The 20,149-nt window shown below is 44.3% G+C and overlaps 1 protein-coding gene across 2 annotated transcripts; it reads left to right on the top strand.

Annotated features, from left to right (window-relative positions):
• Positions 1–1,162: 1,162 nt before the first annotated feature.
• TEDC2 (tubulin epsilon and delta complex 2) lies at positions 1,163–11,630 on the top strand. Of its 2 annotated transcripts, none has more exons than XM_083412455.1 (10): positions 1,163–1,335; positions 1,844–1,942; positions 2,318–2,373; positions 3,148–3,826; positions 4,191–4,235; positions 7,173–7,257; positions 8,158–8,266; positions 8,665–8,778; positions 9,809–10,026; positions 11,307–11,630. In XM_083412455.1, exons 1-10 carry the CDS (start codon positions 1,310–1,312, stop codon positions 11,454–11,456), a joined length of 1,581 nt encoding a protein of 526 aa, XP_083268581.1. In that variant the 5' UTR covers positions 1,163–1,309; the 3' UTR covers positions 11,457–11,630. The 2 variants fall into 2 exon arrangements, with proteins under 2 accessions (XP_083268581.1, XP_083268580.1); XM_083412454.1 differs by having other exon boundaries at positions 4,191–4,244.
• The last annotated feature ends 8,519 nt before the right edge of the window (positions 11,631–20,149 follow it).

Below are 20,149 nucleotides of genomic sequence, written 5' to 3'. Positions count from 1 at the left end.
TGTTTCATTTACCATACGTAGCAACATACAAAGTTTCCCTAAAATGCATAATTTTATACATACAGTGGTACCTTGGGTTAAGAACTTAATTCGTTCCGGAGGTCCGTTCTTAACCTGAAACCGTTCTTAACCTGAGGTACCACTTTAGCTAATGGGGCCTCCTGCTGCCGCCGCACGATTTCTGTTCTCATCCTGAAGCAAAGTTCTTAACCCGAGGTACTATTTCTGGATTAGTGGGGTCTGTAACCTGAAGTGTCAGTAACCTGAAGTGTCTGTAACCTGAGGTACCACTGTACACTTCTGTCATGTCACCTCTTAGCTACCTTATCCCTAAACTAAAAAGTCCCAAATGCCGCAACCTTTCCTCATAGGGAGGTTGTATTGAGTACCATGACAATGTGATTTCGGATGAAACAAATCCCGACATGTCTGGCAGCAGAATCAGAGTGAGCCTTTCTGCAGCCGAGAAGGACGTTAAGAACTGAAGAGAAGGAGGCGGCGGCGGGGAGGGGGGGGGGGAGCCACGTTGCAATCTAGCTCACTGCGTAGCTGGACACGGTGTGTTAAACTGGTGTAACTAGCGCCTAAATCAATGTCCCAGGCCCAAGCGTCTTCCACATGGCAACCGTTGTCAAGGGCTTGCTGCCGTTGATCGGGCAGGTCCTGGCAGGGGTGAAATAAATTAATCAATGACAAAAAAAAAAATCTACAAAACACCAGGATGATGGTAGAGAAGACGGCGCTAAAACCAGAAGCGGGAAAAATAATAATCCTTAGTTGTCAAAGCTGCGGGGATTGCTCGGAGATTACAGTAGCTACGGTTCCTCCCAGGTGTTTCACAACAAACCTGTCAGGACCCGGCAGCGCGGGTCTGTCAGACACCCAGACTATAGAGATAGAAAGATATAGCAGGGGACGTTAGATATTAAGAAATGGCTAGTTAAGATGGAGAGTAGTAATTTTAAAAGTTGTTTTTTTAAAAAATCATACAAAATTAAAATTGCCTACAAAAAGATATAGTGAGGTCCATTTGTCTCTTTATGGATAAACTATGGCCGCGGAATAGATGTGTGTTTCGCTCTGTTCTTTGGCACCTCTATGGTGAAAACTCTCCATCCTGCGCTTTGGACGTTAGGTTGGAAAAAGCAGTTCAGCGTGAGACCGGAAGTGCCCCAAAGGGTGCAGGAAGTGGCTAAAGTGTGTAGTTGGTGCTTGTGCTTCTTTGGGTGGGAGCGAGGGGCTTTACTGCCGCCGCCGCCGCTGCTGCTTGCTTTAATTGCCAGTTTGCGGATTTTCCCTGGCTGTCCTCATGCTGCCCGCAGACTGTGCCCACAGGTGATATTCTAGTAATAGTAGTAGTAGTAGTTGTTATTATTATTGCCGTTACATGATCAGCGTACCTGCGATTTATGGAGTAGAACTGGAGAGGCCCCTCCTGTCCCGGCGCGTTTACTATCTAAGTTTAAATTCAGGAGGAAGGGAGCCCCGTCCCCCGCCGGCCTTGGGACGGGGTGGCGGGTCCAACCCCAGAACCTATTTGTAGGGTAAAAGCCGAGCCCTTTCAACAACTGAGGGAAGTAGTGTCTCAGCTCATTGTTCAGCGGTACCCAGTGTTTCGTTTCTAAAATGAGGCGAGTCTTGGATTACAAGCCTGCTTGTGAGGGATGCCTAGAAATTCCATACACACACCCATAATTTAATGTCAAATTTTGTATGGGGCTGTCAAATGCTTCCTTATCTCCCCATGTCTTTTCCTAGAGAACAGGCCAATTTTAAGAATGTTGATTATATTGTTTCCAAGTTAAATAGCAACATTTTCTTGTTGTACCATTTGCCATTTTAGACTGGTTTCTTTACTCACCCAAGCCTTGGAAGACTGTGCTGAACAAAAGCAGCAACTGCAGCAGAACCTAACACAATGCCAAGCTATTCTTGGAGACTGGTAAGCTGGAGGTGGGGAAAGAGGAATATGTGCCAGTCCTATCCTAAAGTTTCAGAGAATTGTTTTTTCTTTTTAAGTGAGGAGGAAGCAAACTGTGTTAGTAAAAAAAAACCACAACAAAAACAACTGTATTAGTTAATTCTCAGTTTTTCCATCTCTCCTTATTACCAAGCAGAAGAGATGAGTCCATACAGATTTTTTTTTTAAGTTAAAAGCTAAGAACCTTGTTGTTTCCTCAGGATGTCTGGGCAAAGAATATTGTTATTAATGACAATAACTGTCTTGTGTGCTGTTTGAAAGGATGACAGCTGTGGAAGAATTATTGGCCATACCTGTTTCTTGCTGAATGCTTGCTCTGTGTTTCCTTTCTGCTAGGAACTCAGAAGCTCCTGAATACCCAGTCCTTGATGATGGCAAAAATGATAATCAAGGTAAGGGAACAACAGTTCTTTCCCAGCCTTTCTCTTCAATTAAGTGTTCTCTCTTTCCTTTGCCTACATGCTAGCTACTTTTGTCTGTGTCTTCAGACTTAGAGGCACTTCATTGTGGGATCACACTGGTATTCAGTGTGTTTTGCACTGGTAAAGGGGTGGAGTGGAGAGAGAGAGAAAAAAAGTGGGGAAAGAAGCAAAGTATGAAATTTATAAAACAGTAAAAAAAAGCCCAAAGCATTTCGGTGCAGATTTTATTTAAGGTCTCTTCCAACCCTACAATTTTATTACTCTCTTATTCTAATAATAATTTTTTCCCTTGTAAGGCTTTACATCTTAAACTTGGCTGTGGCAGTTCCTGTGCATACTTGGGTAGGATCAAATCCGATAGCTCTCATGATACATAAAACTAGGCTTCTTTGCATTACAGGCTCAAAATTCTGGATCCAAACATTTGGAATATGCCATAGACTTGCATTTTTGTTAATTGTGGTCTGGTTCTACCATAACCTTTTCAGCATTGTCTTGAGACAGTCAACATACTCGGTCTTCATGGTAGGCACATTCAAATAAAGTTTAAGGTGGTGGTGTGGAAAACATAACATATCTCATTGTCCATAAATGACTTTGTGCTTTAAAAAAAATCTGCATCATTGCAGGGGGATTGGACTAGATGATCCTATCCAACTCTACAATTCTTCTAGTTTGTGATTTGGATCAGAGCGAGACAGCACTGAAAGACCTTAATTAATATATTATCTCTTTCATTTGTAGGAAGTGAACCCTCAGCCAAGGAGCTTGAGGAACTGGAGCTGCTTAACAAAGCCCTGGAGAAAGCATTAAGGATCCGAGCAAAGTTCCAGCAGGCTCCATGTGAGCTTATAGAAAGTGCCAAAGCTGCAGAAAAGAAGGCTGTTAGTAGTGCTGATGTAAAACAGCAAGTAGATCATTCTAAGGAGAGCATCTCGAAGACAGTAAAAGTGCAATCTGTGAGCAGAAAGCCAGTGCCTTCCAAAAAGCCTACAGCATACATGCTGAAAGCTCCCTACAGGACTGACTTAGATGTGAAAAGGTCACAAGTGAAAATGTCAGGCAGACTGAGCTCCAGAACTTCAAAGATGCCAGGGAGGAAGAAGTCAGCCAAAGGGGCTGCCTCTCCCAAAGCCATGTTGTCTGCAAAAATAACCCAAATGGGTCATGAAAAGGTCTTTGCCACTGAAGAACCCAGAACACAACATGAATTTTCTAAATCTTCACATTGTGCAAAGCTAAACCCTTCATTTGGGAACCTTGTGGGTGGGGGAGACATTGCAGGTACCGATGTGCCTTTTTCTGAAGCAGAGCATAATTTTGTTGGTCCTGCTCCAGAGTCTGTAGCCACACAGAGCCATATGGAAGAAGGCACCCCAGGGGCAGACACAACATCCCATATATCTACTCTACAGGAAAAGGGGTAGGTTTCCAGGAGTTAAGCCTTTAGCTGGCTTAACTTGCTGCTTCTTGTTTCCTCCTCCATCAAACACATTTTGGACCTGTTGAAATTTCTGAGCTGTTTGTAAAGACAGTGGTTCTGGCTAAATGTCCTTGACCTGAACTAATTTAATAAGTGGCAATACAAAAGAAATGCTTGTGGGATGGGTTGGAATTGGCATGGTGTGATAGCAATGCCTGGGTTATGGAAGGGCAGCTGGTGTCCATGCAGCTAGTAACTTGCTTTTTGATATCTAAAATTAAAGAGAAGGAAATGAAAACATGTATCCAGATTTTGAATATGTGTGTGCTAAGTTTTATAATGCAGTTCCATTTATTTTTTACAGATCTTTGATGAAACTGCCACATCCTTATGGGAAAGCCTTTTCCAGGTATACCAGGTAACCTTATGCTAATCAAAAACCCTGCAAACGGATGGGGGAAATTTGAGGGAGGAATCTAAGCCTTTATGGTAGGATGGCCTAGATTATTAGTAATTTGCAAAATGGAACTGGGATTGAAGGAGTGTTCTGTAGTCTGTCTTCTGGCACATCCACAGGGGTGGCACCAATTTGTGTTGTCTGGATGGGTTGGCTTTAGAGACCTTAAGTCAACTTTTCATATAACCATGGGTGTACTTAGTAGCCTCTTATTCTTATGGCCTTTATTTGCCTTCTGCAGAATGGGTATAGGAAGCTGCCTGATACCTGGTCAGATTATACATCCCTCTAGCTCAAGAGCAGGGGACCTGCAGCCCATGGTCTAATTAGACCTGTCAGACCTCCTCATTTGGCCCACAAGGCCATTTTGGCCAGGACATGCCCATTATAAGCTGGTGTGGGGCAGACAAAAAGCTGGCTCAGACAAAAAGGAGGCCTGCAGGGGTTTCCTGAGGTCACTGTGACATGGGGGTCTTTGCCCATCAGTCAGACTTGGGCCATGGGGGGTGAAGGTGATAATGGTTGTGCCCTCTGGCCAGCATTGTCTGCTCAAACTGTCAGCAACTTTTTGGCACTGTCTTGGGCAGAGATGGTACCCATAACCTGATTTCTGTTATTTCTAACTGGAGTTGGTCAAAAATTGAATATGGGACCTTGTTCATGTAAAGCATGTACCTTACGTAATGCTAGTTTGGATAAACATGGGTTTCTTTAGGCTGATGAATGATAGAACCTCCCCCACACCGACACCTTGAATGGTATAAATCAGGCTTCCTCGACCATGGCCCTCCAGATGTTTTTGGCCTACAACTTCCATGATCCCTAGCTAGCAGGACCAGTGGTCAGGGATGATGGGAATTGTAGTCTCAAAACATCTGGAGGGCCGAGGTTGAGGAAGCCTGGTATAAATGATGTACTGTTATCCTGTTTCTTTTAGACATGGATTACGCTGTTTCCCTCTTGGAAATAATCAGTCTCTTCTGGTTTAATGCCAGTCAGTGATTCTTGGAGGCTATAGGTGACCAGGAGAATTGCTGTTTACAAACCTGGGTTAAAAGCTTATCATGTGACACCATCTATAACTCTGTGAGGAAAGTAGTTCTTTGTGGTCACATCCACACGATGCACCTAAGTGCATTTAAAGCACATGACTTTCCCCAAATAATCATGGGAATTGTAGTTACCCCCCCACATAGTTACAGTTTCCAGCACCCTTAAAAGCTACAGTTCCCAGGATTCTTTGGGAGAAGCCATACATTTTAAATTTACATGTGGATGTGACCTGTATATGCAGTTTTAACACTGTTCAGTGTTTCTTTCATTTCCTTTGACATCTGAACAGCCGCAAAGAAATGGGAATATATGATCAGAGACCATATGTGATTGTCTTCTGATGTAATACTACTACAGTCATACCTCGGGTTGAAGTAGCTTCAGGATGAATATTTTCAGGTTGCGCTCTACGGTGACCTGGAAGTAATGGAGAGCGTTACTTCCGGGTTTTGCTGCATGCGCAGAAGCGGCGAATTGCGACCTGCGCGGACGCGGGTTGCATTTGCTTGAGGATGCGAACAGGGTTCCGGTACGGATCCTGTTCACATCCAGAGGTACCACTGTATTACATTTTATGTCATTACTGTATGGCTGCTGGTTGTCTGAATGCATCCAGAGCTAGAGTTAATGGCGTGACTAGGGCTGGATCTAGACACATCAAAGAAGTGTTTCAGTTAAACATGTTGGAAACTTTGTACTGTATGAGAAATCTAGTTAGCAAAAACGGAACTCTACAGCGCTATCTGGTGTCAAAGTGTTAGAATGCACCAACAACGCATATAAGGCACTTTTTCTTTGCCAATGTAGCTGAGTCCAGAGTCAAAAGAAAAATAATTAATACATCTCTATAGCTGCATCTGTCATATCCTATGTATAATATATACTATCATGTTTTTAACAGAAACTAAAACAAATGGCATCAATCTGTGTTGGCAGGAGGTTCTATCAAATTGTAGATTTGGATGACATAGTTTTGTCCTGCTGTTGAACTGAAACCACATGTGGTTTTCAAGTTTCAAAGTAAAATAGACACACAAATAAAATGCGTATGTGTTAGGAGTCAAAATACGTATTAGGAGCCAAATATTTCCTCATCCTTGCAGCTTGAAAAGCATCAGTCACTAGTGTCTAACAAACGTCTGGGATCTAAATGCCAACAACAACTTTAATTTGGAACAGGCAGAATAATACCTGCCACATGCTAAGTAAATATAAATCCATTGTTCCACTGAGTCTAATCTAAAGAGTCTAACCTGGTAGAGAATACTTTCCACCAATTTAAAGTGTGAGTCTCTGAATTCTGCAACTGCTAGCAGATTTTGCAATGAAGACCATATTCTGCAGTCATTGCCATGTAGATTTCTGTATAGCTTGGACAGCAGACAAGGGTATCTGTTCTGCTGTGCTTTCTCATTGTTGATGATGGTCTTGATTACTCCAGTGGAAGCCTACTGTGCCCTACTGGAAACAAGGCTTGCATCTCTCAAGTAAGCAGATGCCCTTCTGTGGCTTTAGCTATCTGAGAAGATGCAGTAAGTCCATCCAGCAATTTAGGATGTTATTCTCATCCTTGCCTATAGATGGACCAAATATCCTAAATTTGATTACTTTCCAATAGGAAATCCTTCCATCTTCCTTAGATTGTTTTGGAGTTTCGGTGACAAAGTTCTGTTGATACACTCAGTGTTTTGGGATCCTGCAGTGTAAGCAAATAAGTGTATTTGACAGAAATACGATTGGCCCTGCTTCAGGAAGAACTGTAATGTGTGAGGTGTGGATTTCAGGCTAAGCCCAACTCTTGCTAACTGCTTGTTCCCCTCCTTTATAAATGCCTAGGCTGGGAGAGAAATGCCGTCTTTGCAAAACAAGCCCAGAAGCTGTTGCTGCAAGGAATAGTTTTATGGAGAAGCTACAAGCAACAGTATCCTTTTCTGGCTTTGGCTTTATAATGGGGGGGGGCAGGGGGCAGCTGTGGCCTTCCAGATGTTGTCGGGACTCCAGTGTCCAGCAGTTCCAACTAGCATGGACAACCACCAGGGCTAATGGGAGTCTAGCAGTATTAGAAGGGCCTCAGGTCCCCCAGCCATGCTTTAGAAGAAGTAAACATGTGTCTGCAGCTGTGGCTTGATGAGTGCATAAGATTGCCTATGTGGAAAGAGCCTTTTGGGCACATCCAAGACCTTGGGGGGAGTCCATTCTGTTTCTTCCTTTTGCATATTCCCATTTGGAAAACGTCAGTATTTTTCAGTAGTAGTTTTTTTTTTTTTAAATGTGGCCTTCAGTTTCAACTTTTAAACACCTGCTGGAAAGTTTTCTGTTCTGTCAGGTGCACAGTTAAGAATGCATCTTTCCATAATAGCTGGTTTTTAATTTTAATTTTAATGTTAATTTTTGCCATTGTGTGGTTTTATATTTAATTGTTGTAAACTGCTCCGATTTTTTAATGAATAGTGTATATAAATATTTTTTATGAACAAAATAAACAATATAGCATGTAAGATGAAGGAAGGAAAGTTAAACTATAGACAATATCATGCCTGTTCTGTATTTTTGGATAAAAATAGCTTTGAATAAAAGTTTGAAAAGGTCTGAAGATCCAGTCCCTCTTCTCCCAACCCACTTTCTACCTGCACAGAACTTGGTGAATGCACCTGTGTGGAATTCCTTGTTTCCAGGAATGTTGCTAAATGCAAGGCCAGTTTTGGCCCTGAAACATTTGACCTTGCTATAAATCTGGCAAGCTAGCCAGTAGGATGGTGACCCTAAAAGCCTTTATTTCCACTGTCTCCACTAAGCCTTATTGACTTAAGCTTATGGTCAGTTCTGCTTGCCTTCACTAGCCTTAAGTCCAGTTGAAGTGAAAGAAGAGTTTAAGCACCTACGTGACATTCACTCCCATGTGAGCCAGTGCATGGAAGCTGAGACCTCAGGTAAGGAAGGTGATGATGGTAGCTAAAATGCTTTGGGAATGTAATTTCAGTCTCAAAAAATTGTGGTGAAGATATCCATACCCACAGCTGTGAACAGATTATTTGCTCCACAGATTACATTGGCAAGAAGCTACGGTTTGGTGTACACCACCACCCCAAATTCTCTATTTTGCCTCTAGTATGTATGATTGATGCATGTAGTTTGGAACACAATATATCTCACAAATGTTTCATTTTTGAGTGTGCACTAATGAATGGTAGCTATCAGAACATAGCTTTCATTTCTTTATTTGTGGGTCCCCCGCGCTTGCAACTTCTCTGAGGTGCTAGACTTGAGGCTGCCTTCTCCCGAGTGATTCTGTGAGACCCGAAGCCTCTAACTCTCTTATTCCTCTTAGAGTCTCTTGGAGAAAACCCAACTTGGCAGAGACAGTACGAAAGTCTTCTGACTCTGGAGGGCCTGCAAACGATAGTGGGCCAGTGTCTGGACAAAGTGCACCAGTTAAGAGAAGGTGAAGGATATGACATAATAACATTGTGTTGTTGTTTTTGAAAAAATGATGCATAGATATAACCAATTACAGATAGATAAAATCAGATTTGGGAGCTGCAATACCACACACTCATTCTGCATGCTTATCCTGGATGGTTGAAAATTCAGCACTCGTTCCAGGTCTCCACCTAGGCGTGGGCCATGTAGGGTTAGGACATTTTGTCATAATCCTGCTTGGCCGCCTTCTATGGCACTGCAGCTTTCTCAGCAAAAACAATCAGATCAGCCTTATCCTGTAACTAATTGCTCAGTTCCTAGCAATGTGTGGCTTGTTTTCTTATGCAGATACAGTAAGCAAATTGTGTTGCAAACAAAAGGTTTATTATAGAACCATGGAGTTGCAAGGTGTCTTTTATGCCATCTGGTTCAACTCCCTTCTTAATGCAGGAGATCAAGAGTATCCCCAACAGGCATCTGCCTGGAGACCTTGAGCAAGGGAGAGCCTGCTAGCCCTCTAATAGATTGGTTCCACTGTCAATAAGACGTTTCAGTTCAAATCTTGCCTTATGAACCTAAGAAGAGCCTGCTGGATTAGGCCAGTGGCCCATCTAGTCCAGCATCCTGTTCTCACAGTGACCACCAAGATGCCTGCGGGAAACCTGCAAGCGGAACCAGAGCACAACCCATCCTGTGGTTTCCAGCAACTGGCCAGAAGCATTATCCCTTCTGTAGGAGCGCATTCCATAGTTTCACTTGAGCCCATTAGAGTTCTAGTCCAGGTGTAGGCAAATTCGGCCTTCCAGATGTTTTGGGACTACAACTCCCATCATCCCTGACCACTGGTTCTATTAGCTAGGGATGATGGGAGTTGTAGTCCCAAAAACACCTGGAGGGCCGAGTTTGCCTATGCCTGACCGTCCTACCTTCTGGGTCAGCCGAGAACAACACTTTGTCCTCTTCTTCTGTGTTCTAGCCCTTCAGGTATTGGCAGAGTGCTATCACTTCCCTCTTGGTCTCCTCACTTTTGTGCTTTGCTAATCCCCTGACAGCTATGGAGTCCCATTCGAAGCTGTTCCCTGCTAACTCCGCTTGCAGCGAGGGATGCTCCTCTACATGGTGTGCCTCCCCTGGAAGCCAGAGGTGCTGGGATGTAGAAACTGTTGGGCCACCGCCACTGCTTTCTTACTCCAGCTTGGAGGAGTTGAAGGAGATGGAAGCCTTGAGACTGAAGGTGGCGATGCTGCGCCAGCAACTTGAGATACAGAAGGTAACTTGGCAGTAAGGCTGCCTTTTATGGTGTTGGGGTCCAAGCTCTTTGCTCACTTTGTTCAGACATCCTGGTCAGGTTCAGCTGGTGGGGTGTAAGTCTTAAGATGTATGCTTAAGATAAATAAAACATTTAATAAAAATAATAATAAGGTGATTGAGGTCTTGGAGGAGCCACTGTTAGTCGTCCCCCATGGCTTGGATACACCAGGAACTTTGTGTTTAGTGTTGTAGACCCAAGTTTATGGAACTCCCTTCCAGCTGGAGTCAGACAGGCACCTTCCCTGCTGAATGCTGAAGTTTGATTTTATAGTTTTAATTAATTTTTACTGCTTGTATTGTATCGAGAGACTATTGCAGTTAAGCAGTATATACATTGTTTAAATAATAATACAATAAAGATCTAAGGGCTGTAGTTCAGAAGTAGAACATCTGCTTTACATGTACAAGGTTTAAATTCCCTATATCTTCAGATAGGGCTGAAACCCTGGAGAGCTGCTGCCAGCCAGTGTAGACAGTATACCGAGCCAGATGAAGCAATGGTCTGACTGTATGAAGCAGCTTCCTGTGTTCCTAAATCTGGCTGTTTTATAGTCAGAGAGATTAATTGGCTATCCTGCTGCATAGAACTAAAAGCGAGTGGATGAAACAGAAGGCAGCTAGGTAATATGCTCTCACAACTGGAAACTGGCCAGATGAAAACTCAGTTTTTACTTAATGGTAGCTGTAGAAAGCTTTTCTATTGAGCTTGAACCAATTGTGCTAATTTATTGATAGTATGAGTTCCGGAGTGGGGTATCATTCTAATATAATGCATCCTATCATTCTAATATAATGCATTAAGTTTGCCGTAGGAGCAAAGTGCCACGTTTTAGCCAACCATTCACTTGGTTTTTCATCTGTTCTCTTTTCCCCGGCTTCGGTCTGTAGCTGCCCCTGAGGTCATACCTCCTTTAGCATTAGGCTTCACTGGCTGTCCAAATGAGCCTCATTGCTGTGCTGATTAGTGGCTTTTTTCTTTTTTCAACATTGCAGGTTGCTTGAGGGACTCTGCTTTGTGGTTTCTTGGTTCACACTGCAGAAGGCACCACAAGCCAGCGCAGCTTGCTGCCTATGCATATTAGCAGCCATTTACTGAGAGCTGGAAAAGGCAGTCAAGGGAACAATTATACAACTCTTATTTGCTTCCCTGATTCAGTATATCACCTGCACTCCTCAACTTCTGAATGGTCTGTGTTGGAGATACTTTCCCTCCCCACTAACAGGTTGTCTTGTTCCCAGGCCATGGAAGCTGAACTTCTCCCTCTTCTAGAACCTGGACCTATTCAGGAAAGCTCCAGAGCATCACTGTGCCGTGCCATTTACACCTTGCTGTGTGAAGGAGGTGAACGCTTCCCTGTTCTTGTGCATGATGAGGAGTTGCCCAGCTGACTTGATGCCTCAATCTGACATATGACAATGTGCATAGAAAGCATTGAACTCTGGCTGCAGTCTTTAAACCAGTGCACATCCTTGGACTGTTCTGTGAATGATCAAGCTTAATAGTACTCTAAGGGGCATTGCCTGCATTCATAAAGCAAATAAATTTATTTTATACCTTTGAAATCTTTCTCTTGCACAAATTTCTTTCAGCCTCATCTGAAACCTCTCAAACAGGTTCTGATGGACTCCACCCCCCTACTATAAAATCACCTTTCTCATTGAGAATGGAGGGGTGGGCTGTTAATGACCAAAGATTCTGGTGCCTGCCATTTTGGCCATGCATGTGGCCCATGTTCAGGCTCCTGAGGACCTGAGACCTTCCTGTGAGCAGATTTCAACATGTATCAAAAAGTGCAAGGTTCAGGAATTTAGAGAGTGATCGTACCTTATTAAATACACAGTTGCATGGGGGGGGAGGCAAGCCTAGTGCAAGAACTGGTGTCACAGCGCTGTCAGGCAAGGAGTGTCCAGAATGAGGGACTCACTATTTATAGCCAGGAAGTAGACTTAGAAAGTTAGGAAAAGGCATGTCCATCAGTTCTATGTCTCTCAGCTACCGCTAGGACTGGTCCATTACAAGTTGGGTGACTTCTTGAAATCCTCCTATGAAAGCCATCCACATAATTCTTAGTCTTAATCTTGATTTGGTTTCCGCCCCCCCCCCCCAAAAGTAGTGATGGCCACCAACTTGGATTATTAGAAAATGGCTATCTCCTATCTCCACTGTTGGAGGCAGTATGTCTGAATACCAGTTGCTGGGAACCAGAAGTGGGGAGTGATGCTGCTGTGCTCATGCCCTACTTGTGGGCTTCCCATTGGCCCCCGTTTGGCCCCTGTGAATACAGCCTTCTGGATTAGATGCCCCATAGGCCTGATCCTGCAGTGCTCTTCTTGGGTGCCAAACCCAGTTCCAAAATTGAGAATCTTCAGCACACATCAGCAAACATACCCACCTACATTCCTCAGATGAAAATAGGGACAATCTTTTCTACATCAATATCACTCCTGGAGGTGGGGGGCTTTTTCTGCATGTTAAGATTTTTTCATGATACAGAAAACCCTCCTCGAAGCCCAGCTAGGTTCAGCACCCACACTCGACCCCCATAACTTTGGACCCCACATCCCTCAAACTACAGCCCCCCACATGCTTGGCTGCATCCCGCCAGCCATACCCTTCCCCTTCCCCCCCAGGGCCTTCTGCCCAGGATTTCCTCAGGCTGCTGCCTTCTCTTCAGGCCTGACCTGGCTCACTTTCTCCTCCTTGTTTTTATTCAGCATGGCCAGCTGGATGGGTGACTGGGGGCTCACCAGGCCAGGCAGTCACAGTCAGTGGGACAGTGGTGTTGGCATCCCCAGTGCCTTGCTCCTCTTTCTCCTCTTCCTGCTGCTACAACTAATGCTACTCTTCCACCAGCCTGGCTCCCTCGGACACAGCGCAAGAGTCTTTGTGGGCAAATGAGATGGAGGAGCGCAGGAAGGCAGCCTCAGCCAGCAACTCTCTCTTCCCCCTGCTTCCTCCAATGTGAAGCCATTTCCAGTTAGCATACCTCAACAAAGATGGGAATTCAGGACTCGGCATGAGAAAGTGAGAAACCGTGATAGCTTAAGCGTTTTCGTGACATTTCTGGGACAGTTGGAGTCTATGATGTCCCTCTTGGCATGTTGAGATATTCATCAGATCAACATTGCAGGGTTTGGAGATGGAAAGACCATAAAGCACAAACCACTACTGAGTTTTTTAAAAGGTTGAGATGGATTCACAATATATGATCACTTTTTGCAGATTTAGAGGAAGGTGGGTTTTTTTTTTAGCTGCTCTAGTTGAATAGCCTGTTCCGGCATGGTGCCCTATTAGAGCCTGATTAGAGCCAGGAATATAGCAGCAAGGACCTGCTGTCTTTGCGAGGTTTGGCAATGACAGAGTTGTGACATTTTAATCAGCTCACCTTTTCGCCTTGTTATTTCTATTCAATCCCCAGGAACTGTCAGTGTTAATCTAGCAAAAGCAGTTTCCCCATCAAACATGGGAATTTGGGAGTGGGGGGCAGGGAGCTGGCAGCAAAATTCCAATTGTTCAACATGTAAGGTTGCTGGCTTCCAAGGGTTCAAATAATTTTGCACCTCAAAAGAGCATCAAACTGGTTGCATACTGTTCTGCTGAGAGGTGATTTGCTCTTTTATTCTGTGCTCCTGAGGCCATGTTTTTTAAAAAACTTTTCAGCCTGTAAAGTAAGCAAAGCAAGGCCTACTGACATAGTGGCAAAGAGACTGATCTGTGAACCAGAAAATCAGTCCCCAGTTCAATGTTTTCCCTCTTGCATGAACTTGCTAGGTTCCTCTAACTTAGAAGGACATGGGAAGGACTGCTGAGATAATGGTCCGGTTCACAAGTCACATTAATCTGCAACTAAAAGAAACATTAAACCAGGAATAGGAATTGTGGTGCTCTCCTGGCATTTGTTGGACTACAGCTCCCATAATTCCTGACCATTGGCCATACTGGTTCTGGCTGATGGGAGATAGAGTACGACAACTTTGGGAGGATACCATGTTGACTATTCCTGCATTAGACTATAAAAATAAACTATGGCAAACTAAGAGGTAAATCAGTGGTAGAGCATTTGCTCTGCATGCAAAAGGCCCTGGGTGAAATCACATCTTGAGGTATAGCTGGGAAATGCCCATTTCAAATTTTGGAGAGCCACTGCCAGTCATTGCAAACAGTATGAAATCAGATTGACCAATGGTCTGACTCACCTGAAGACAACTCCCTATAGTCTGTTGAATATTGTGCTATTATTTCCATAGCAGTCTTATTTCTGGTCTGTAGACTATAATAAATGGGTGGTGGTGATCCACGTGGCTTGAAATATCATGGGCATGTTTGCTTTTGAACATTAGACATAAACATGTGTTACATACATTCGCTTAAAAACAGTTTGCAAATTAAAATATTCAAATGCTCACAGCCAAGCCACAACAATTCTTTCATCCTTGCCCTGCTAATAGGTTTGCTGCCAAAAACCTACTGTTTTTTAATGTTTTTCCTTAGGACAAATCTTGGCACTTGCAAATTTGTTTGACATTACCACTTAAGCTGAAAACTTTGTAAAATAAAATGTGAAATTTGATTGCCCACGAGGGGAATAATACTGTAAACCAGGACTTGAAAATATTGTTTGAATAATGCATGTTGTGGAGAAAATGGATAGAGAGATGTTTTACTGCGTCTCATAATACTAAAATCCAGGTTCATTCAACGAAGCTGAAAGGTGTGAGATTCAGGACAGGCAAAATAAAGTACTTCTACACACAGTGCAAAGTTGACAATGGAATTTGCAATCACAAACAGGAGCTGCAACATTTTGTTGCTATTTTTAAATGACAAAATTGTCTCTTTCTTCATTGCTATGTACCCCGTTCTTGCAACTAGGGCTATTTAATTGCAAGTTAAGTCCAAGATGGTTATGACAGAGCTTATTTCCCATTAAGTATACTTAGAAAAATTGGTTCAGATTTTCAACCTGCTTTGCCCTCAAAGGCTCAGTTTCAAAATGCTCTGCATATAATGGCCTTAAGGTAAGCTGTAGTAGAAGTCACTGTCAAGGTTATTAGATGTAGATACTTAAAACACTCTACACAAATTGTTTAATGGGGGCAAAAGGCACATACTGAAGATGGAATATCTCCTTCTCAGTAGAGATACCTTCCAGACTCAGTAGATGATAGATAGATAGATAGATAGATAGATAGATAGATAGATAGATACAGACAGACAGACAGACAGACAGACAGATCTATCTATCTATCTATCTATCTATCTATGAATGAATGCTGGAAGCCAAAGCAGTACCATCCTCAGATAAGAAGGAGGCATCAGCAGGCCTTGGGGAACCCCAAGGTTTGCAGAGGAGGGAACCCCAGAACCCCAGCCCAGTAAAGGCTGAGCATGCTCAGTGACCACAGAATGCAGAGTGGCTGGCTGGCACTGTGAACAGGAGGCACTCCACACTCCAACATTTTGTTCCAAGTTCTACTTGTTACCTCCAGTTCTCAGGCAGGTCGTGAGCACCTGAGATTTACCACTTCAGACTGCAGGTTGGGGCTCATGTGGCAGGACCTGTCTATACAAAAACTAACAGATCTTTCTCGCTGACAAACTAGTTTTCCACGAGTCGTGATTTTTAATTGTATGGAAAAGCATTCTATTGTGCCTCGGTATTCTGGCTACCATGGTAAATGGAGGCTAACACTTTGGCCCTGTTTGCAGGGGCTTCTCAAAAACTGCATAAATGGAGACCTGTGTGCAGCTTGCAAATAGTGGTGAATGTTTATGTGTGTGTGTTTGTATCTTGGCTCATACCTAAGCTATGTTCATGTTCCACAGTTGGCAATCTGAAAATGGGTTGTTATTTCTGCTGCCTCCTTCTTCACCTCTGATGACTGAAGATGTGGGAATTCTTTGACAGCACTAACCAAGGAGGTGTGTGAGCCTGCCATTGAGCTGAAAATAGGAGGGAAATGTCACCTAGCAACTTGTCACTATCCAAGAAGCCTTTGTTGGTGGGAAGGAATGTGACATTTTGATGCTATTTCCAGAGCCATATTTCCGGAAGCTGCTATGTTATTAAGGCAACACTGTAATTTTTCCCACCTTGACTCATCAAAGGCAGAGGAAGGCCTTCTAAGACCATGCCACATGAGTCAAGAATGGTGTTCTCTCTTGTCCCAGGTCTTCAGTATGTGCTTTTCTCAGCTTCTAACTGTGCAGGCTTGCAAGGACCATGGCTGTGGGATGGAGGCAGGAGTCCAGATAGGGCAAAGATGGGCATCCGCACACTCCAGGGGTCAAATGTGGCCCTCCAGGCCTCTCTATCTTGGGCCCTCAGCAGTATTCCCAAGCCACTCCTACCCCCTCCAACATTTTTCCGATGAAAATTGGGACATCCCATTCCATAATGATAATTTTACTATGTATACCCCACACATATTCCTGGGTTGCCCCAGCTTCCAACACACATAAAAACATAATAAAACATTAAACATTTAAAAAACTTATCTATACAAGATTGCGTTCAGATAGTTTGGGGGTTGGATAACTCCATACCCTCCAACATTTCTCCAATGAAAATAGGGACAACCTAAGGAAAAGGAATCAAATCAGAAACTGGGGTGGCTTCTCTAAATCAGGGATGTCCCTGGAAAATAGGAACACCTGGAGGGTCTGCTCCCCTGCTCTCCAGACCTTCACCAGCCCTACTTCATACCCTCCAGTGTTTTTTGAAAGGGGCTTTCAAAGAGCTCTGCACTGCACTTTGAAGCCTCAACAATCAGCTGAATGTTGGGGGGGGGGCATTGTTTCTAAGCTCCACAGAGGGCTCTTTGCTGTGCTTTGAAGCGGCAACCGTCAGAGGATTGGTGGTGCTTCAGAAGCTTTTGGCCAGGGCAGCTGCATTTTTACTTGTCCCAGCCTGATGTCATATGAGATGTCAGGTGATTGGCAGGTGAGCATTGCTTACCTAGAATGGCCTGGCAGGTCAAATGGAGAGGCCTGGTGGGCCTGATTAGGTATGCAGGTTGGACGTCCCCCAGCTCTGCATAACATAATACCCAGATTCCCAGCTTTCATTTCAAAAAGAGAGCAAGTTTCCAACATTTATAGAACCTGAGATATGAGACAAGATGCACAGACACTATGCTCATTTTTAAATGAGTCTGTTCTGCAATGTTTTACTTTGTCCCCCACCCCAGCAAAAATAATAATAATAATAAAAAATCCTGTGAGGGTTGGTGCCTCTGAGACCCATGGTAGTGTGGTGTGGCCACACCCATTGCTGATCTGTGGCCCCTGGATGGTTGCTTAAGGGTCCTAGGGATGGGGGGCGGCGGAATGAGAAAATAGCCACTCCAGTGTAATGCTTAAAGTGTAGAACTAGAACTGGAGAGGTCGCAATTCAAATCCCCATCCAGCCATTCATCTTACTTGTTGAAATTAAAAATGGAATAGCCATGTTCGTCTGCTACAGTAAAAATAAAACAAAAGAGTCTCGTGGCACCTTTAAAGACCGACAAATTGATTATGGAATGAGCTTTTGTAGACCATATCAATAGAATACATGAAGAATGTTATGCTATTTTAGATTTGTAAGTCTTCAGGGCTTGCAACAAGCCTCTGTGGCCAGCTCTGCCATTAGGCAGAGTGAGGCAACTATTTCAGGTGACAGATGGCGGGGGTGGGGGAGGGTAAAACAAAGGTAAAGGTAAGGTGTTGGGGAACTGTGCTACAGGCCTTGCCTTTGCCCCCTGAATCTAGTCTGCTGCCCTCAGGTGTGACGGAAGATGCTGCCCAGTCACCCATGCTTAAGTGAAACTCAGTCTGATCAGCTTTTGTATGCCTATGTCCTTGTGGATGTGTAAACCGTATGTCTGGGCCATGGGCGGGGTGTCATGAACAAGGAAGACTGCAGTGAGCAGGCATCAACTGGTCCTTAAGGTATCCTGGACTCAAGTTGTTAGTGGCCTTGCAAATTAATGCTGGCCCAGTTGCATATGGGCAACCACTACAACCTTTCCACGTAATTTGATGCAATTTACATAGAAGCAATCTACAGAATTGGACCCACAATACTGTGCAATTTACATAGAAGCAATCTACAGAATTGGACCCACAATACTGAACATATCCAATCCACGTGTCTGAGTCATAAAGGTAAAGGTAAAGGGACCCCTGACCATTAGGTCCAGTCGTGGCTGACTCTGGGGTTGTGGTGCTCATCTTGCTTTATTGGCCAAGGGAGCCGGCGTACAGCTTCCGGGTCATGTGGCCAGCACGACTAAGCCGTTTCGGGCGAACCAGAGCAGTGCACGGAAACGCTGTTTACTTTCCCACCAGAGCGGTACCTATTTATCTACTTGCACTTTGACATGCTTTCGAACTGCTAGGTTGGTAGGAGCAGGGACCGAGCAATGGGAGCTCACCCCATCACGGGGATTCGAACCGCCGACCTTCTGATCAGCAAGTCCTAGGCTCTGTGGTTTAACCCACAGCGCCACCCGCGTCTGAGTCATGGGAGACCATTAATTTACTTTCCCAAAGATCTTGGCCATCAGGCAGGGATATAAGGCACCAGGTGGTAATCCTGGACTCATCAGTACACATTGGAGGTTTTTAAGGACTGAAGTTATGTGCTGGAGGTAGTCTGCCCCCAAAAACAGTCTAGTTACAACATTTTGCGCCAGCTGGAGCTTCTGGACCAGTCCCAATAATAGCAGCACCACATAGAATGCATTCCACTATTCGAGTCCTGAACTTTCCAGTGCACGAATCACCACAGCCAGGCTGTCACTGTGCAAGAATGACTGCAATTGGTGTACCAGCTATAGCTGGACGAAGGCACTCCTAGCTACTGACGCTACCTGAGACTCCAGCAACAAAGATAGATCCAGCAGCAACTCTAAACAGCAAGCCTTACAGAGGGAATGCAACCCCATCCAAAATAAGCAACTGTCCAATCTCCGAGATGCGGGACCCCCGCCCCGCCACCCACACTGTGCCTCTGTCTTCCCAGGGTCTAAATTCCGTTTATTAGCCCTCATCCAACTCCCAAGTGCGTCCAGACACGGGTCGAAATAATGCACAGCCTCTCCTGACTGATGTTAATGGAGAAATCGGGTTGCTTGGCAGCAGCCTCTAGAGGGCAGCAGAGCATCGTTATTTCTTGCCGTTCCCCCTTCCATTATCTCTGCCACGTAGGTGTAAACGGAACCCCCCGCCGGCCCATCCATCTCTCCCTGAACGGTGCTTGCAGATGAGCTAAGGTATTGGCTTCTTTAGCTTTCTGCAGAATGAGTCACCCTGGCCCAATTGCCCCGATCTGTCTTTTGCTCTGTGCGGGGGACGGGAGCGAGATGCACTGTGAAGAATATCACAGAGAGTATTATAATAAGAAGTACATCTTTACAATGGTCGCTGCAGCAAATGAAGCGGCAAGATGCAAAGATGGGCAGGATTCCAGATGCGTGCCATGTCTTTTAGACTGCAATCCTGCCACCTGCACGGACGGTCTTATTATTTTATCCAGTCTTTTCAGTCGAAGAAAAACTGGCATTAAACTAAACTCCTCTACTTTTTAATAACCGCCTATTACAGGGATTCTCCCCCACCCCCAACACTCTGACATGACAGGCTTCACCAGCTAAAATGATTTCTGCATTTCTACCAAAGGAAACCTAACCAGCATGAACTGGGAAGGAACAACATTTGCCGGCTGCAAAATATTCCTCAGTGATGTTGAGAGCTGTATCCTATACATGATTACTCCATAACAAGGCTCACTGAATTCCGTGGCATTTCTTATTTCTTATGTGTTCACTCAATGCTTGTCTTGGTGTTAAATAATACCACTGGAACCTGCAACAAAATGTTACAGCATGGAGTCACTTCAATTCCATGTTCTAGCCAGACACATCTTCTTTTGTTACGCTATGTTCCGTTCCCTCCTCCGTCCTACTTTTACACACACACATTCTGTGTCCACTGAGCATACTCAGTCTTTATTGGCTGTTTGTGTGTGTGTGTGTGTGTGTGTGTGTGTGTCTGTGTGTATCTGTGTGTGTGTGTATGTCCTACCCTGTAGCCCCCT

This window comes from Podarcis tiliguerta, assembly GCF_965153285.1.
Source record: "Podarcis tiliguerta genome assembly, chromosome: 14".
NCBI lineage: Eukaryota > Metazoa > Chordata > Lepidosauria > Squamata > Lacertidae > Podarcis > Podarcis tiliguerta.
Note: the sequence above shows the minus strand (reverse complement) of the source record. Positions and strands in the feature narration are given on the sequence as shown.